At 34.4% G+C, this 15,000-nt stretch overlaps 1 protein-coding gene across 6 annotated transcripts in view; it reads right to left on the bottom strand.

Annotated features, from left to right (window-relative positions):
- LOC307136294 (inverted formin-2) overlaps positions 1–15,000 on the bottom strand; it is an 81,720-nt gene that overhangs the window by 12,411 nt on the left and 54,309 nt on the right. For all 6 annotated transcript variants that reach the window (XM_079833185.1, XM_079833188.1, XM_079833186.1 and 3 more), the window contains exons 18-20: positions 9,953–10,117; positions 9,769–9,871; positions 5,569–5,721 (exon numbers count right to left, since the gene is read on the bottom strand). In XM_079833185.1, the coding sequence (XP_079689311.1) occupies positions 5,569–5,721; positions 9,769–9,871; positions 9,953–10,117 (421 nt within the window). The remainder of the gene's footprint in view (positions 1–5,568; positions 5,722–9,768; positions 9,872–9,952; positions 10,118–15,000) is intronic.

Raw genomic sequence — 15,000 nt, 5'->3', positions numbered from 1 at the left:
AAAAAAGTGTAATACATAATGCAACTAATTTCACTGTAAAAATAATTTATAATATAATATTTTTTTAACAGTACAAATGCAAAATTACAATATAAATATTTGACAATTTCTTCATTTACGAACTTTTATTTTGACGGAAAAGGCAGGGTTTTAAAGAAGCCATATTATATAAAATAAATAAAATATTTTATATAAAATAATATTTTGTTTTATTTTGATTAATCATGCAGCCCTATAAAAAGCTGAAAAGAAAATGGAATAACCTAAAATAAATTACATATCTTAATAAACACTACTTTTTGATTAAAATGTTTTTTAAATATTAATAATTATAATAATAAATAAAAATACCACTAATATTTCACTATAAAAATCAAGTATTAAAGAAAAAATAAATAAATAAATAAATAATAAAAAATAAAAAAATAATAATAATAATATAATAGTTAACAGTACAAATGTAAAATTACAAAAATATTTGTCAATTTCTAAATTTTTTAACTTTTATTTTGACGGTAAAACTCAGGGTTTTGAAGCAGCCATATTACGATTGTATTTTGATTAATCATGCAGCTCTATACAAATATGAAAAGATATAAATAACCTAACAGAAATTACATATCTAAATAAACACTACTTTTTGATTATTTAAAAAAATATATATTTAAGAAAAAACAAGGTTTGCGTGCTTGTTTGTGATTATATCAATATGACAAAAATAATACTGAATAAAAATACAAAACAAATACAACTGTAATATTGCAAAAATCAAGTATTTAAGAATAATAAAATAATACTTATTTATATTTACATTTTACATTTTGTACTTTTAAAATTTTCAATTTTCCTTTTCAAACTTTTATTTTGACAGAAAAGGCAGTGTTTTAAAGCAGCCATATTGCCATATTTTGATTTATTTTGATGAATCATGCAAGCTCTATAAAAAGCTGAAAATATATAAATAACCCAAAATAAATTACATATCTTAATAAACACTACTTTTTGATTTAAAATGGCATTTAAAATAATAATAATAAATATAGCTGCAAGCAGCCATTACTGGGGACAAGCGCAAAGATGATAAGAGATGACAACATGGCTGGAGGTGTCAGACCAACTGCAACAATGAGCCATTATAGACCTATTAATATCATTTTAGGAAAAATAGCTGTAAAATTATAAATACAATCAATAATAATGATTTAATGGTTTATCACTTTTGACCAATAGGTGGCGCAGTTATGAAATTTATGTGGTGCAATGGTAAGGGAACAACGACACTGCAATGCTTTGACATACTGACACCAAACTTTGCATGAGATGCAGCCTCAAGAGTCATTTTGGCATTATGCCTCAACTTCATCGCAGTGCTATATACGAAAACAGTCTAGGCACGGTCTGAAGATGATCCGATTCAATTTAGGCGGAAATCGGACAAACGGTCTAGGACGAGTTAGAAAAAGTAGGTTTTTAACAAATAAGATGGAGGACAGGAAGTTTGACCAACTATGGCAAAATTGGCATCTTTATTCTCGGCATGAGCCAAGGAATGTATTATGAGTTTCATTACAATACGCTAATTTAATAAAAAGTTATTAGCATTTTTGTAAATTTTGTTATAACTTTTGACCATTAGGTGGCGCAGCCCCGGAACTTTTTGAGTAACTTCAGGGCATGGTGCGGAAGACACATACCAAGTTTCCTTATGATACACTAATGCGTCAAGTACAGCATTAGCATTTTATATCATAATAATGCATTGTAGTCTATGGGAATTTCATTTTTTGTTCTATTATAGCACCATTTTTTGTATGTGTCCTCGGAGTGAGCCCATACATACGTGTCAATTTTGGTGAAAATATCTCATTTTGTTTTGGAGTTATAGACATTTATATGAAAAAACACGTAAAAAATGACTGATACCTGACTTTATTGGGTTTTACTGCCCCTTACTATCAATATTTTGATATTTGGGCATTGACGTAAAGCTTTCAACCTATGTTTCTGAACTTCTGACGCTGATTTAGTTTCGATCGGAGTAGCGGTTTTGAAGATATCAGCTAATGTTTCGATTCGGTGCTTGGCCCCTAATAATAATAATAACTAATATTTCACTGTAAAAATCAAGAATTGAAGAAAAAAAATTTATTATAATATAATACTTAACAATACAAATGTAAAATTACAAAACAAATATTTGTCAATTTCTCAATTTTCTAACTTTTATTTTGACGGTAAAACTCAGGATTTTAAAGCAGCCATATTATGATTTTATTTTGATTATTCTTGCAGCTCTATAAAAATATGAGAAAACAGAATAACCTAAAAGAAATTACATATCTTAATAAATACTACTTTTTGATTATTAAAGCTACACTGTGATATTTTCCCCAATCTAGCGGTTAAAAGGTATATGACCATCCAGTGAATATTAGTTTCTGTTCCTCTCAATTTGTTTTAACTCCTACGGTGGCCGATTTAGTCCAAGATTAACATGGCTTCCAGTTCGACCTCGTCCACATTCGACACGGTGCCATCGAGTGTTAAAACGCCAAAGGCGAAGCTTGAATTTACGGGTATGTCCCTCTTTGGCTAATGTACTTTCAAGATGGAGGGGCAACATGGCGACCCGCATTCGAACCCCTCACCCGTATGTGTTTACAATGGCATATTATAAACTTACGAGAATACTTTATTACTTGAAAGAAGTAAATATACATTAATGAGCACAGTTCTTTCAAAAATATATAAGTGTTTTAGCTAAGAATAAACTAAAAAAGTTACAGTGTAGCTTTAAAAAAATGTATTTAAGAAAAAACACCAGGTTTGCGGAGCTTGTTTGTGATTATATTAATATGACTAAAATAATACTGAATAAAAATACATAATAATAATTAAAATATAATGCTTATTTATATTGTAATTTTACATTTTGTACTGTTAATTATATAAATTTTTCTTTTCAAACTTTTATTTTGACGGAAAAAGGCAGCCATATTGCCATATTTTGATTTATTTTGATTAATCATGCAGCTCTATAAAAAGCTGAAAAGATATAAATAACCTAAAAGAAATGACATATCTAAATAAACACTACTTTTTGATTAAAAAATGCAATTTTAATAATAATAATACAACTGCAATATTTCACTGTAAAAATCAAGTATTTAAGAAAAAATTAAGAATAAATTATATAAAACTCAACAGTACAAACGTAAAATTACAAAACATGTCAATTTCTCAATTTTTTAACTTTTATTTTGACGGAAAAGGCAGGGTTTTAAAGCAGCCATATTACCATATTTTGATTTATTTTGATTAATCATGCAGCCCTATAAAAAGCTGAAAGAAATTACATATCTTAATAAACACTACTTTTTGATTTTGTTTTAAAATGCTATTAAAGAGAAAAAAAACAGCTTTGCAGTGCTTGTTTATGATTATATATCAATATTACTGTAAAATAATAACATGTATTAATACTATTATTAAAAATAAGAAACATTCCAATTGTAATATTTCACTGTAAAAACTAGTGATGCCACAATTCTCAATATAATATTGAACCGTTCTGTACGGCATTCACGGTTCAATACGCGCCTGTGAATTGCGGTTTTTCAGTTTTGCATTTAATTAAGCATTTTTCTACAAATTCTATCATTTGCCTCCATCCCAAAATACTGAACAACGTGACATACATTCACATCACACTTTAGTGGTGGAGTTATACTCACGGAACACTAGAGTTATTCACAATCACAAAAGTTTATTATTTGCATGTGTTTTAAAGCCTTGCCGGCTCATTCGCGTGCATATGCACTGTTGCCTCTGGCTTGGCGTGCTCAGTTGGGGACACTAAATTTTTCAACTAAACATCGAAATACATCTAAATAATAAACTAAATCAACCATTTAAACTAAATTACTGATCAAATTATTGATCTAAAGCCCACACTGTCACTGTATGATACTTGAAATTTTTCCAGAATGGCTATACAGCTGAATAAAATTATGCTGCATTATTTTCCTGTTTAACACTGTAAAGCTGCTTTGAAACAATCTACATTGTTAAAAGCGCTATATAAATAAAGTTGACTTGACTTGACTTGACTTAACATGCGCTTTTCCAAGCGCGCGCACTAAACGCCTGTCAAACACGTGATTACTGGACTAAGTCGTCTTACTGCGCTAATACTGTCAAATACACACAAGGTTAATATAAACACAGTCGGTTATGTCTAAAGTGAAAGTAAAATCGGTGTGTGTCTGTATATTAGATGCGTGCAGGTCTTTAATTGACAGCAGCACAGCTGATAGTGAACAAGCTGTCCTTAAAGGGACAGTTCACCTATAAAATGATGTCATTATTTACTCACTTTAATATTCTTCCAAACCTGTATTCATTTCTCATTTTTGAGTGAAATATCCCTTTAATGTTAATACAACAACAAAAGACAAAGAGAAAATCACTCACTGCTCTTGACTGAAAAACTAATACAGTAGCTTTAATAAGAATCAATGTATATTTTATAGTGAAGTAGTGTTTTATTTTTACATTTATTCATTCAATTTCATACTTAAATGCTGCTGTACAGCTCTGAGCTGCCAGTGTAAATCTTTATATATATTTATTTTATATTATCCAATACACTAGGAATGTGTACAAGGGTTTTTTTAAGTAAAGTTTTAAGTTTAAGTAAGGTTTTTCAATTCTTTTAAGGAAAATAAAGAAAGAGTATTGCAATTAAAAAATAGTCTTTTTTCTCCTTAACCTCTTGCTGTTCCTGTCGCTTAAGAATAGAATAACAAAACACTGATGTGTCAAGCCATCAGAACCGAACCGAACCGAAAACCGTGGTTAAAAACCGAGGTGTGTATTGAACCGTGGACTAACTGTATTGTTGCATGCCTAGTAAAAAAAAAAACAATTCAGGAAAAAAAAAAACATTTTAATGGAATAAAACGCACTTATCCACATTAGCATTAGTTTTATTTAGATAAATTGAGCAGCCTTCTAAATGGTGAACATTTATTTCAGGTTATTCACCCTTTATAATCAGCTTTTATAAGTTTTATAAATGTTGACCTATTAACACACTAATGTTGAAAAGAATAAAATGATAATGTCAACTACCCTTTTGCAGTTTACAGCTCGTGTTTTACATGCAGGTTTGTTAACAATGAAGCGTTTAATATCACTGGCACGTGATTGACAGCTCAGACTGGTGTAAACCACCAATCAGAAGCAGCGAAGAGGTGAAGCAGCAAAGCCGATTGGTTGAGCAGCAGGACGTGAGGAATCAGGCTCAAATCCCAAAAGTCTAAACACTTGCACGCCGGCTCTATACGTGACTGTTTTAGGTCTTTTAATAAAAGCTTTTTTTGGACTGCAGTGAAAGCTACAGTCGGTTTTTATCCTACAATGAACTGAGCAGATCAAGTCAAATGGGCTTCCCCTTTAATCCACTCACTATAGACAGCAGCGCACAAGCCAGAAGAGAAATGAACAGATGCGTTTGAGACTTTTGCATTGGAGCCGGTGGAGAGCCTGACAGGGTCATGTTCTTACCGGACGGTCCCAGATCCCTATGCATTTCACTAGAAGGGGCACTTTCCGTTTCGCACCTGGGACGAGTCTTTCTCAGATGGAAGCCCTTTCGAATATCCGCCAAGAGCTGATCGATGATGCATTCTTCTTCCTGCGGCACAGGCCCTCTCCTGACTGCAAGGAGAGAAGATGGATTTAGGGATGGGGAACATATGGAAGCTTGTTTCCAACACAGATTAAGCAAAAAAGAATTGTGACACTGTTTCTTACGAATGCAAGTTTACACCTCGATTAAAAATGTTTCCCTCAGAATTCGGAGCTAATGCCTTTTTTTAAACCTTGGAATTCTGTTTACATCTCGCAATTGATTTTCTCAGAATTCCAAGAGGAAAATTCTGAATTGTGGGATGTAAACTCAGAATTCCGAGGTAAAGTCAGAATTGTGAGATTTAAAGATTGACATCCCACAATTCTGAGTTTACCTCAAAAGTCTGAATTTACATCTTGCAATTCTGACTTTTTCCCTCAGGAATTCTGAGTTTACACATCCCACAATTAAAATGTTTTCCTCGGAATTCTGAGTTTACATCTCGCAATTCTGATGCTTTTTCCCCTCGGAATTCGGAGCTAACGCCTTTTTTTAAACCTTGGAATTCTGTTTACATCTCGCAACTGACATTTTTCCCTCAGAATTTCCCACATGGGATGTAAACTCAGAATTCCGAGGTAAAGTCAGAATTGTGAGATTTAAAGATTGACATTCCACAATTCTGAGTTTACATCTCGCAATTCCGACGCCTTTTTCCCCTTGGAATTCTGAGTTTAAACATCCCACAATTAAAATGTTTTCCTTGGAATTCTGAGTTTACATCTCGCAATTCTGACGCTTTTTCCCCTCGGAATTCTGAGTTTACACATCCCACAATTAATATTTTTTTCCTTGGAAATTTTACATTTACATTTACGCATTTGGCAGACGCTTTTATCCAAAGCGACTTAGGGGGACAGGGATTTGTCCCTTATTACAGGGACAATCCCCCTGGAGCAACATTGAGTAAAGTGCCTTGCTCAAGGACACACTGGTGGTGACCGCTGGGATTGAACCAGCAACCTTCTGTGTATCAGTTTCATGGTTTAACCCACTGGACCACCATCTCACATCTGGAAATCGCTAAAAGTTTACACATCCCACAAATAACATGTTTTCCTCAGAATTCTGAGTTTACACATCCCACAATTAACATGTTTTCCTCGGAATTCTGAGTTTACACATCCCACAATTAACATGTTTTCCTCGGAATTCTGAGTTTACATCTCGCAAATCCGACGCTTCTTCCCCTTGGAATTGTGAGTTTATATCTCGCAATTCTAACGCTTTTTCCCTCGGAATTCTGAGTTTACACATCCCACAATTAAAATGTTTTCCTCTGAATTCTGAGTTTACATCTCGTCATTCTGCCGTTTTTTCCCCTTGCAATTCTGAGTTTACACATCCCACAATTAACATGTTTCCCTCGGAATTCTGAGTTTACACATCCCACAATTAACATGTTTCCCTCGGAATTCTGAGTTTACATCTCGCAATTCTGCCGCTTTTCCCCAGGGAATTCTGAGTTTACACATCCCACAATTAACATGTTTTCCTCGGAATTCTGAGTTTACATCTCGCAATTCTGCCGCTTTTCCCCAGGGAATTCTGGGTTTACACATCCCACAACCAAAAATTTCCCCTTGGAATTCTGAGTTTACACATCTCACAATTCTGCCATTTTTAAATCACATAAAGAGCTTAAAAAGTGATTTACATATTTTTTATATCTCAAACTTCCGACTATTTTCACAGATTTGCGAGAAAAAAAAATTTGATTGTGAGAGTCACGATTACCTTTTTTTAAATTTCATGGCGGAAATAAGCTTTTGGTTGCAAATACTGGAAGTGAATGTATAACATTTGGTCCCATTAACGGCTCTTGAACATCTGTATTCTTCCACCGACGTGGACTCAACTGCACACTAAAATACTGAATCTACAACACAGCAGAAGAGATGATGTCTGCTCTGCACTGAGTCTGAACTGAATGATGAGAGAGAAATCCTGGGCGCCATGACCAGGGCCGTGCAGAGAGTTCTTCTGGGGCAGGGGCTCAAATGTAAAAAAGGGGCAATAATATATATATATATATATATATATGTTGATTTAACTACAAATCTATATATTATATATTTTAAAGTATTACACAATTCACCAATGCCCGTTTGTCATATACACCAACCAATCGTGATCTGGCAAAGCAAGTTCAAATTCCATTGGGCGATGTGAAGCGGTAATTTTCTGTTCTTATTCATAAATCGGTTGAAAATTACATGGACAGACGAACTAACGTTTGTGGGACGATTTCCTGCGGTTTGTCTCATTTTATTAATTGCATCACTGACAAAATGGATTTTAACTGACAACAAACAAATCTGCATAAAACCATGCAGCAGCAGCAAAAGTCGCATTAATGGTAAGTAGTGTTAAATTCACTTGTATTTATGTATATTGATACACCGTTTACTATTTCATGAAACTATCAAAGTTAACAAAACTCAAGTGCCACCGGCTCCTACAGGCCTTTATGTGAAGTGTAGGCTGGCGAAATGGTGACGTGAAAGGACTTTATTATATTACTTTATTTTATTATAATATATATATATATATATATATATATATATATATATATATATATATATATATATATATATATATATATATATATATATATATATATATATATATATATATATATATATATATATATATATATATATATATATATATATATATATATATATATATATATATATATATATATATATATATATATATATATATATATATATATATATATATATATATATATATATATATATATATATATATATATATATATATATATATATATATATATATATATATCCTTATGCTCATCAAGCCTGCATTTATTTATTCAAAAATACAGAAAAAACAGTAGCCTAATATTGTGAAATATTATTACATTATGTTCTTTTTAACTTTTTATTAATCAAATAATCTTGAAAAGAGTATCACAGTTTCCATCATTGACATTAAATCCTCATATTAGAATGATTTCTGAATGATCATGTGACTCTGAAGACTGGAGTAATGATGCTGAAAATCCAGCTGTAATCACAGGAATAAATTATATTTTAAATTATTTTAAAATAGAAAACCATTATTTAATATATTTCGCAATATTGCTGTTTTTTTTATCAAATAAATGCAGGCTTGATGAACAAAAGAGACTTCTTTCATAATGCTGCATAATATTAAAAAATGGTAATATAATAAAGTCCTTTCACGTCACCATTTCGCCAGCCTACACTTCACATAGCCTAATAGGCCTGTAGGTGCTGGTGGCACTTGGGTTTTGTTAACTTTGATAGTTTCATGAAATAGTAAACGGTGTATCAATATGCATAAATACAAGTGAATTTAACACTACTTACCATTAATGCGACTTTTGCTGCTGCTGTGGTTTTGTGCAGATTTGTTTGTTGTCAGTTAAAATCCATTTTGTCAGTGATGCAATTAATAAAATGAGACAAACCGCAGGAAATAGTCCCACAAACGTTAGTTCGTCTGTCCATGTAATTTTCAACCGATTTATGAATAAGAACAGAAAATTACCGCTTCACATCGCCCAATGGAATTTGAACTTGCTTTGCCAGATCACGATTGGTTGGTGTATATACACATGACAAACGGGCATTGGTGAATTGTGTAATACTTTAAAATATATAATATATAGATTTGTAATTAAATCAACACATTAGCTCTGATTATGGATGAAAAACAAAATATTGGTTTATTTTTGCCCGTAAGGCCACACACTCTCTGAAAGGACCATATTTGGCTCGAGAGCCGTTTCCGAACAGTGGAAAATCAGCTGTCAATCAAAATGCACGCGACCCATAGCAACGCAAGAAATTGTCCGACGCTGTTCGTTACTATTGTATACATTGTCATGTTATAATAATCACATTTATTTCGTTTTATTGACCACGATATTATCATTGATGTGTCTGAGAGGGGCACTTTTGGTTCATTTTGAAAAGGGCAGGGGCTCGAGCACCCAAAGCCCCCCCCTCTGCACGTGCCTGGCCATGACGCAAACACAATAAATAGACAAGCATTGGTTAATTAGATTAACGACTCACTTATCTTCCCATCGTCTCCTTTCTGTCTCTTGGAGTCCTCCTCCGCCAGCTGCTGTTTTCTTTTCTCGGCTTTGGCAGCTTGTTCTTTCCGGATCTTGTTTTCCTACAGGAAGGAACAACTTAATTGGTGCTCAGGTACATTTCAGGATCTCTGTGGCGGAACAAACCACTCATAATCACAGACCTTCAAGGCTTTGAGGAAGAGCTGGCGGAAGATCTTGATGGTGCTGAAGAGTTCATCCAGCGAGAGCTGACCGACATCTTCACAGAGATACTGAGCCAGACCTCCTTTCCTGTTGTCTATGTTCGTGAAACGCTCCTCCAGAGCTTTACACGCCGTCAGGTTCCTCTACAGACACATCACAGTTACAAACAAGAGCAAGTTATGATTTGCTGAATAAATTATGCCGATCAGGCATAACATTATGACAGGTCACTGATGACCTGTGGGTGGGATATATTAGGCAGCAAGTGAACATTTTGTCCTCAGAGTTGATGTGTTAGTACTGTTAGCGGGACTTAAAGGATCTGCTGCTAACATCTTGGTGCCTAACACCACAGCACACCTTCGACGGGTCAGCAAAAGCGGAACCAACACAATATTAGTCATAATGTTATGCCTGATCGATGTATATTAAATAACTTAAAATAGAAAGCAGTTTATACTGTATTCACAATTTCACATTTTAAGACCACCTGTGGAGAAAATCAAATGTTAAACGTCTTCCACCACTTCTTCTGAATCAGTTTCATATCATATATTCACTTAACATGGATGAATTAAACCAATATTTCCACTTGTAATTGTGCAGCGTTTGAGTGGAGACAGGGCTAGTTTGCATATTCATATCCACGCACACTAGATGAGGCAAGGGTGTCGAGTTACATTTAAGCCATTTAAGGAAAATATTTTACAAATCGTGGCTTCATCGGAATAGTCTGAAACTTGGTGACATTATTGGTACTTGGTATATGAACACCCAAAACAATTGGGGACAGGATTTGAAAAGTCGAAAGTGGTTGTAAAAAAAATAGTCACACACAGGATCTTTGGGTCCACAATTAGCTTTTGGTGTTATTTGTGTGTGCGTGTGTTTTTGTGTGTATAAGTGTGTGTGTGTGTGTGTGTGTGTGTGTGTGTGTGTGTGTGTGTGTGAGAGAGTTTTTTTGTCTGTTTTGCACTCTAGATGTTTTAGAGATTCACCCCTTCACTGTTGAGTCCTTTTTTTCTGCATCCTGGCTGATTTGTAGATTGTATGCACAAAAAAACTAATTTCCCATTCATTTCCTATGGGGGTCATTTTTGACCCGAAGGTCCTGAGTGTGACAATTTTTTTTTACGACCACTTAGACTTTTCAAATCCTGTCCCCATTTTTTTTGGTGTTCATATACCAAGTACCAATAAAGTCACCAAGTTTCAGACCATTTCGATGTAGTTGCGATTTTGTATATTTTTTTATAAAACGCAAGATCCACTATAGTGGTAAAAATGTGCAATTGCGTGATAAAAATGCTCAATGTGTCCACAGGATGGCACCGATCTCATTAAAAAAATTGCTTTCATGAGGCCTAGGCTTGACTCTAAAATGAAATACAGCTTTAATAAAAAAAAAAAAAAAATTATATATATATATATATATATATATATATATATATATATATATATATATATATATATATATATATATATTAGTGCTGTCAGTTAAACGCGTTATTAACGGCGTTAACGCAAACCTATTTTAACGGCGTCAATTTTTTTATCGCGAGATTAACGTTCTTTTTGGTCTAACAAACTTTGTAGTTTTTTCACATGCTGTTGCAACAACTAGTAACGTTAGAAAAACTACAACACCACTCCGGATGTAGCTAGACCGGAAACAAAACATCAGGCACGCTGCGCGGCTGCCCACACTTGTTTCGGCCATTAAAAGAGTAGACGTGGATGGCAAGCGTGAGACGCCGAAATGAGAAACGTATTAAGCCATGGTTTAACTCAGGGGTCTTCAACTAAAAGTGCTTGTCTTGAGCGCTGCTTTCTGCTCTGATGGTGCGTAGCCTACACACCAGACGCGAATGAGGCGTTTTGCGCGAGTGATTTAAGTCAATGCAAGACATTCTGCGGCGCGGATTAAGCGGTGTGCATGTCGCGTCATTCGCGTCCGGTGTGAGCGCACCATCAGTCTCTTCTTCACTGCATGCTTGACCGCGCGTCTGGGTCTGAACGTAGTAACAGTGAGCATTGCAACGTTAACTGTTTCATTATGTCAAAAGGCTTCGCGGTCCGGATGGACGCATCTCGCGGTCCGGATTCGGACCGGAGTTCACTAGTTGGCGACCCCTGGTTTAACTGCACTATAGGCGGAGTCCTAGTTTACCTTGCATGTGCACTTTGTAATTTTATTTTGTATCACCCTGTTTTGATCCCTTAGAAAGGGCTGTTGAAGGGGCTGTTTGTGCAACAAAGTATTTGTTTCACCCTTTTATTGATGGGCAGTGTTACATTGTGTGAGATTATTTGCTCCAAGTGAGAATGTTGGTGTGAAATCGAACACTAAAGTATGCCAATGTTGTTTTCAATAAAACAAACATTTGAACAAAGCAAGCCGATCCACTTTTCTATGTTGATAAGAGCATTAAAATAAGAAAAAATAATGGGACAAAAAGAAATCAAGGGACATTTAGAATAAATAAAAATGTGCGATTAATTGTGATTAATTGTGAGTTAACTATGACATTAATGCGATTAATCGCGATTAAATATTTTAATCGTTTGACAGCACTAATATATATATATATATATATATATATATATATATATATATATATATATATATACACACTCACCTAAAGGATTATTAGGAACACACACTAATACTGTGTTTGACCCCCTTTCGCCTTCAGAACTGCCTTAATTCTACGTGGCATTGATTCAACAAGGAGCTGAAAGCATTCTTTAGAAATGTTGGCCCATATTGATAGAATAGCATCTTGCAGTTGATGGAGATTTGTGGGATGCACATCCAGGGCACGAAGCTCCCGTTCCACCACATCCCAAAGATGCTCTATTGGGTTGAGATCTGGTGACTGTGGGGCCATTTTAGTCCAGTGAACTCATTGTCATGTTCAAGAAACCAGTTTGAAATGATTCAAGCTTTGTGACGGTGCATTATCCTGCTGGAAGTAGCCATCAGAGGATGGGGACATGGTGCTCATTAAGGGATGGACATGGTCAGAAACAATGCTCAGGTAGGCCGTGGCATTTAAACCATGCCCAATTGGCTCTAAGGGGCCTAAAGTGTGCCAAGAAAACATCCCCCACACCATTACACCACCACCACCAGCCTGCACAGTGGTAACAAGGCATGATGGATCCATGTTCTCATTCTGTTTACGCCAAATTCTGACTCTACCATCTGAATGTCTCAACAGAAATCCAGACTTATCAGACCAGGCAACATTTTTCCAGTCTTCAACTGTCCAATTTTGGTGAGCTTGTGCAAATTGTAGCCTCTTTTTCCTATTTGTAGTGGAGATGAGTGGTACCCGGTGGGGTCTTCTGCTGTTGTAGCTCATCCGCCTCAAGGTTGTGTGTGTTGTGGCTTCACAAATGCTTTGCTGCAGACCTCGGTTGTAACGAGTGGTTATTTCAGTCAAAGTTGCTCTTCTATCAGCTTGAATCAGTCGGCCCATTCTCCTCTGACCTCTAGCATCAACAAGGCATTTTCTCCCACAGGACTGCCGCATACTGGATGTTTTTCCCTTTTCACACCATTCTTTGTAAACCCTAGAAATGGTTGTGCGTGAAAATCCCAGTAACTGAGCAGATTGTGAAATACTCAGACCGGCCCGTCTGGCACCAACAACCATGCCACGCTCAAAAGTGCTTAAATCCCCTTTCTTTCCCATTCCGACATTCAGTGTGGAGTTCAGGAGATTGTCTTGACCAGGACCACACCCCTAAATGCATTGAAGCAACTAGTGATGCACCGATCATGATTTTACATGACCGATTCCGATACCAATTTTTTTCAAGAAAACCGATACCGATTTCCGTTTTTTTTTTTTTTAACACAATAAAAGAATGAAAGTATACATGAACAAGATGTTTATTTGGTATTTAACAGGCTTAATTGGCTTTTGGCTAATGAAAACAAGTCCGCAATCTGAAATTAACAAGAAATTTAATTGGAAATTAAAGGCTGAAAGGTGAAATTAAAGGCAACAACTGCATATTCTGCAATCCAAACAAAGATGTTACTTAAATCAGCATTTGTTTTTAAATTCAGTGTAAAGAAAAAAAGTCTTTACCAGTGAAATTAAATAAAACCAAAGTATATAATTGTTCCAAAATGTTAAATCAAATAATGTTTAGTGCAACGAAAAAAACTAAGATGCTACAGCAGGTGCTTTTTAAATCAAATTAAGTCAATGTAATTAAGGTAAAATAAAAGGTAACACTTTAGAATAATGGTCATTAGTTAACATTAGTTAATGTATTAACTAACATGAACTAACCATGAGCAGTACATTTGTTACTGTATTTGTTCATCTTTGTTAACGTTAGTTAATATAAATCCAGCTGTTCATGGTTTGTTCATGTTAGTTCACAGTGCATTAACTAATGTTAACAAGATTTTAATAATGCATTAGTAAATGTTGAAATTAACATTAACAAAATTAATAAACGCTTTATAAGTGCAGTTCATTATTAGTTAATGTTAACTAATTAAGTTAACCAATATTAACTAATGACCATTATTCTAAAGTGTTACCAAATAAAAAGTATCATCCTATAGCAGGGTTTTTCCTGGGTCAAAAATGGTCTTCGGTGGTTTCTGACAGACATTGTCATCCACACACACAGTAAAGAACTCTACCTACGTGATCTGTGAGCGCAATACTGACAATACATGTAAAATAAATGCAAAGAAACTTTTGTAATTTTTGCTTATCTTATTTTGACATCTGATATTATGTATGATCTCTACCTTGATGTTTGTTTCTTTTGATCCTCATTTTTTACACTATTTAATGATAATTGTTTTGGTATAATCATATCAATATTAAAAAGTAGCATAAAAAATTAATAAACAGCCTAATTTTCTACCATATACAATTTAGTAAAATTATCAGCTAGCTAACAACTTTGTTCTGGTCTCACCTAACTCCAGTCTAAACTAAATTATATTTCACTACACATTGTCAACATAAATAAGCTGAATGACTGTGGA

The sequence above is a fragment of the Gobio gobio genome, assembly GCF_949357685.1.
Source record: "Gobio gobio genome assembly, chromosome: 13".
Lineage (NCBI taxonomy): Eukaryota > Metazoa > Chordata > Actinopteri > Cypriniformes > Gobionidae > Gobio > Gobio gobio.
Note: the sequence above shows the minus strand (reverse complement) of the source record. Positions and strands in the feature narration are given on the sequence as shown.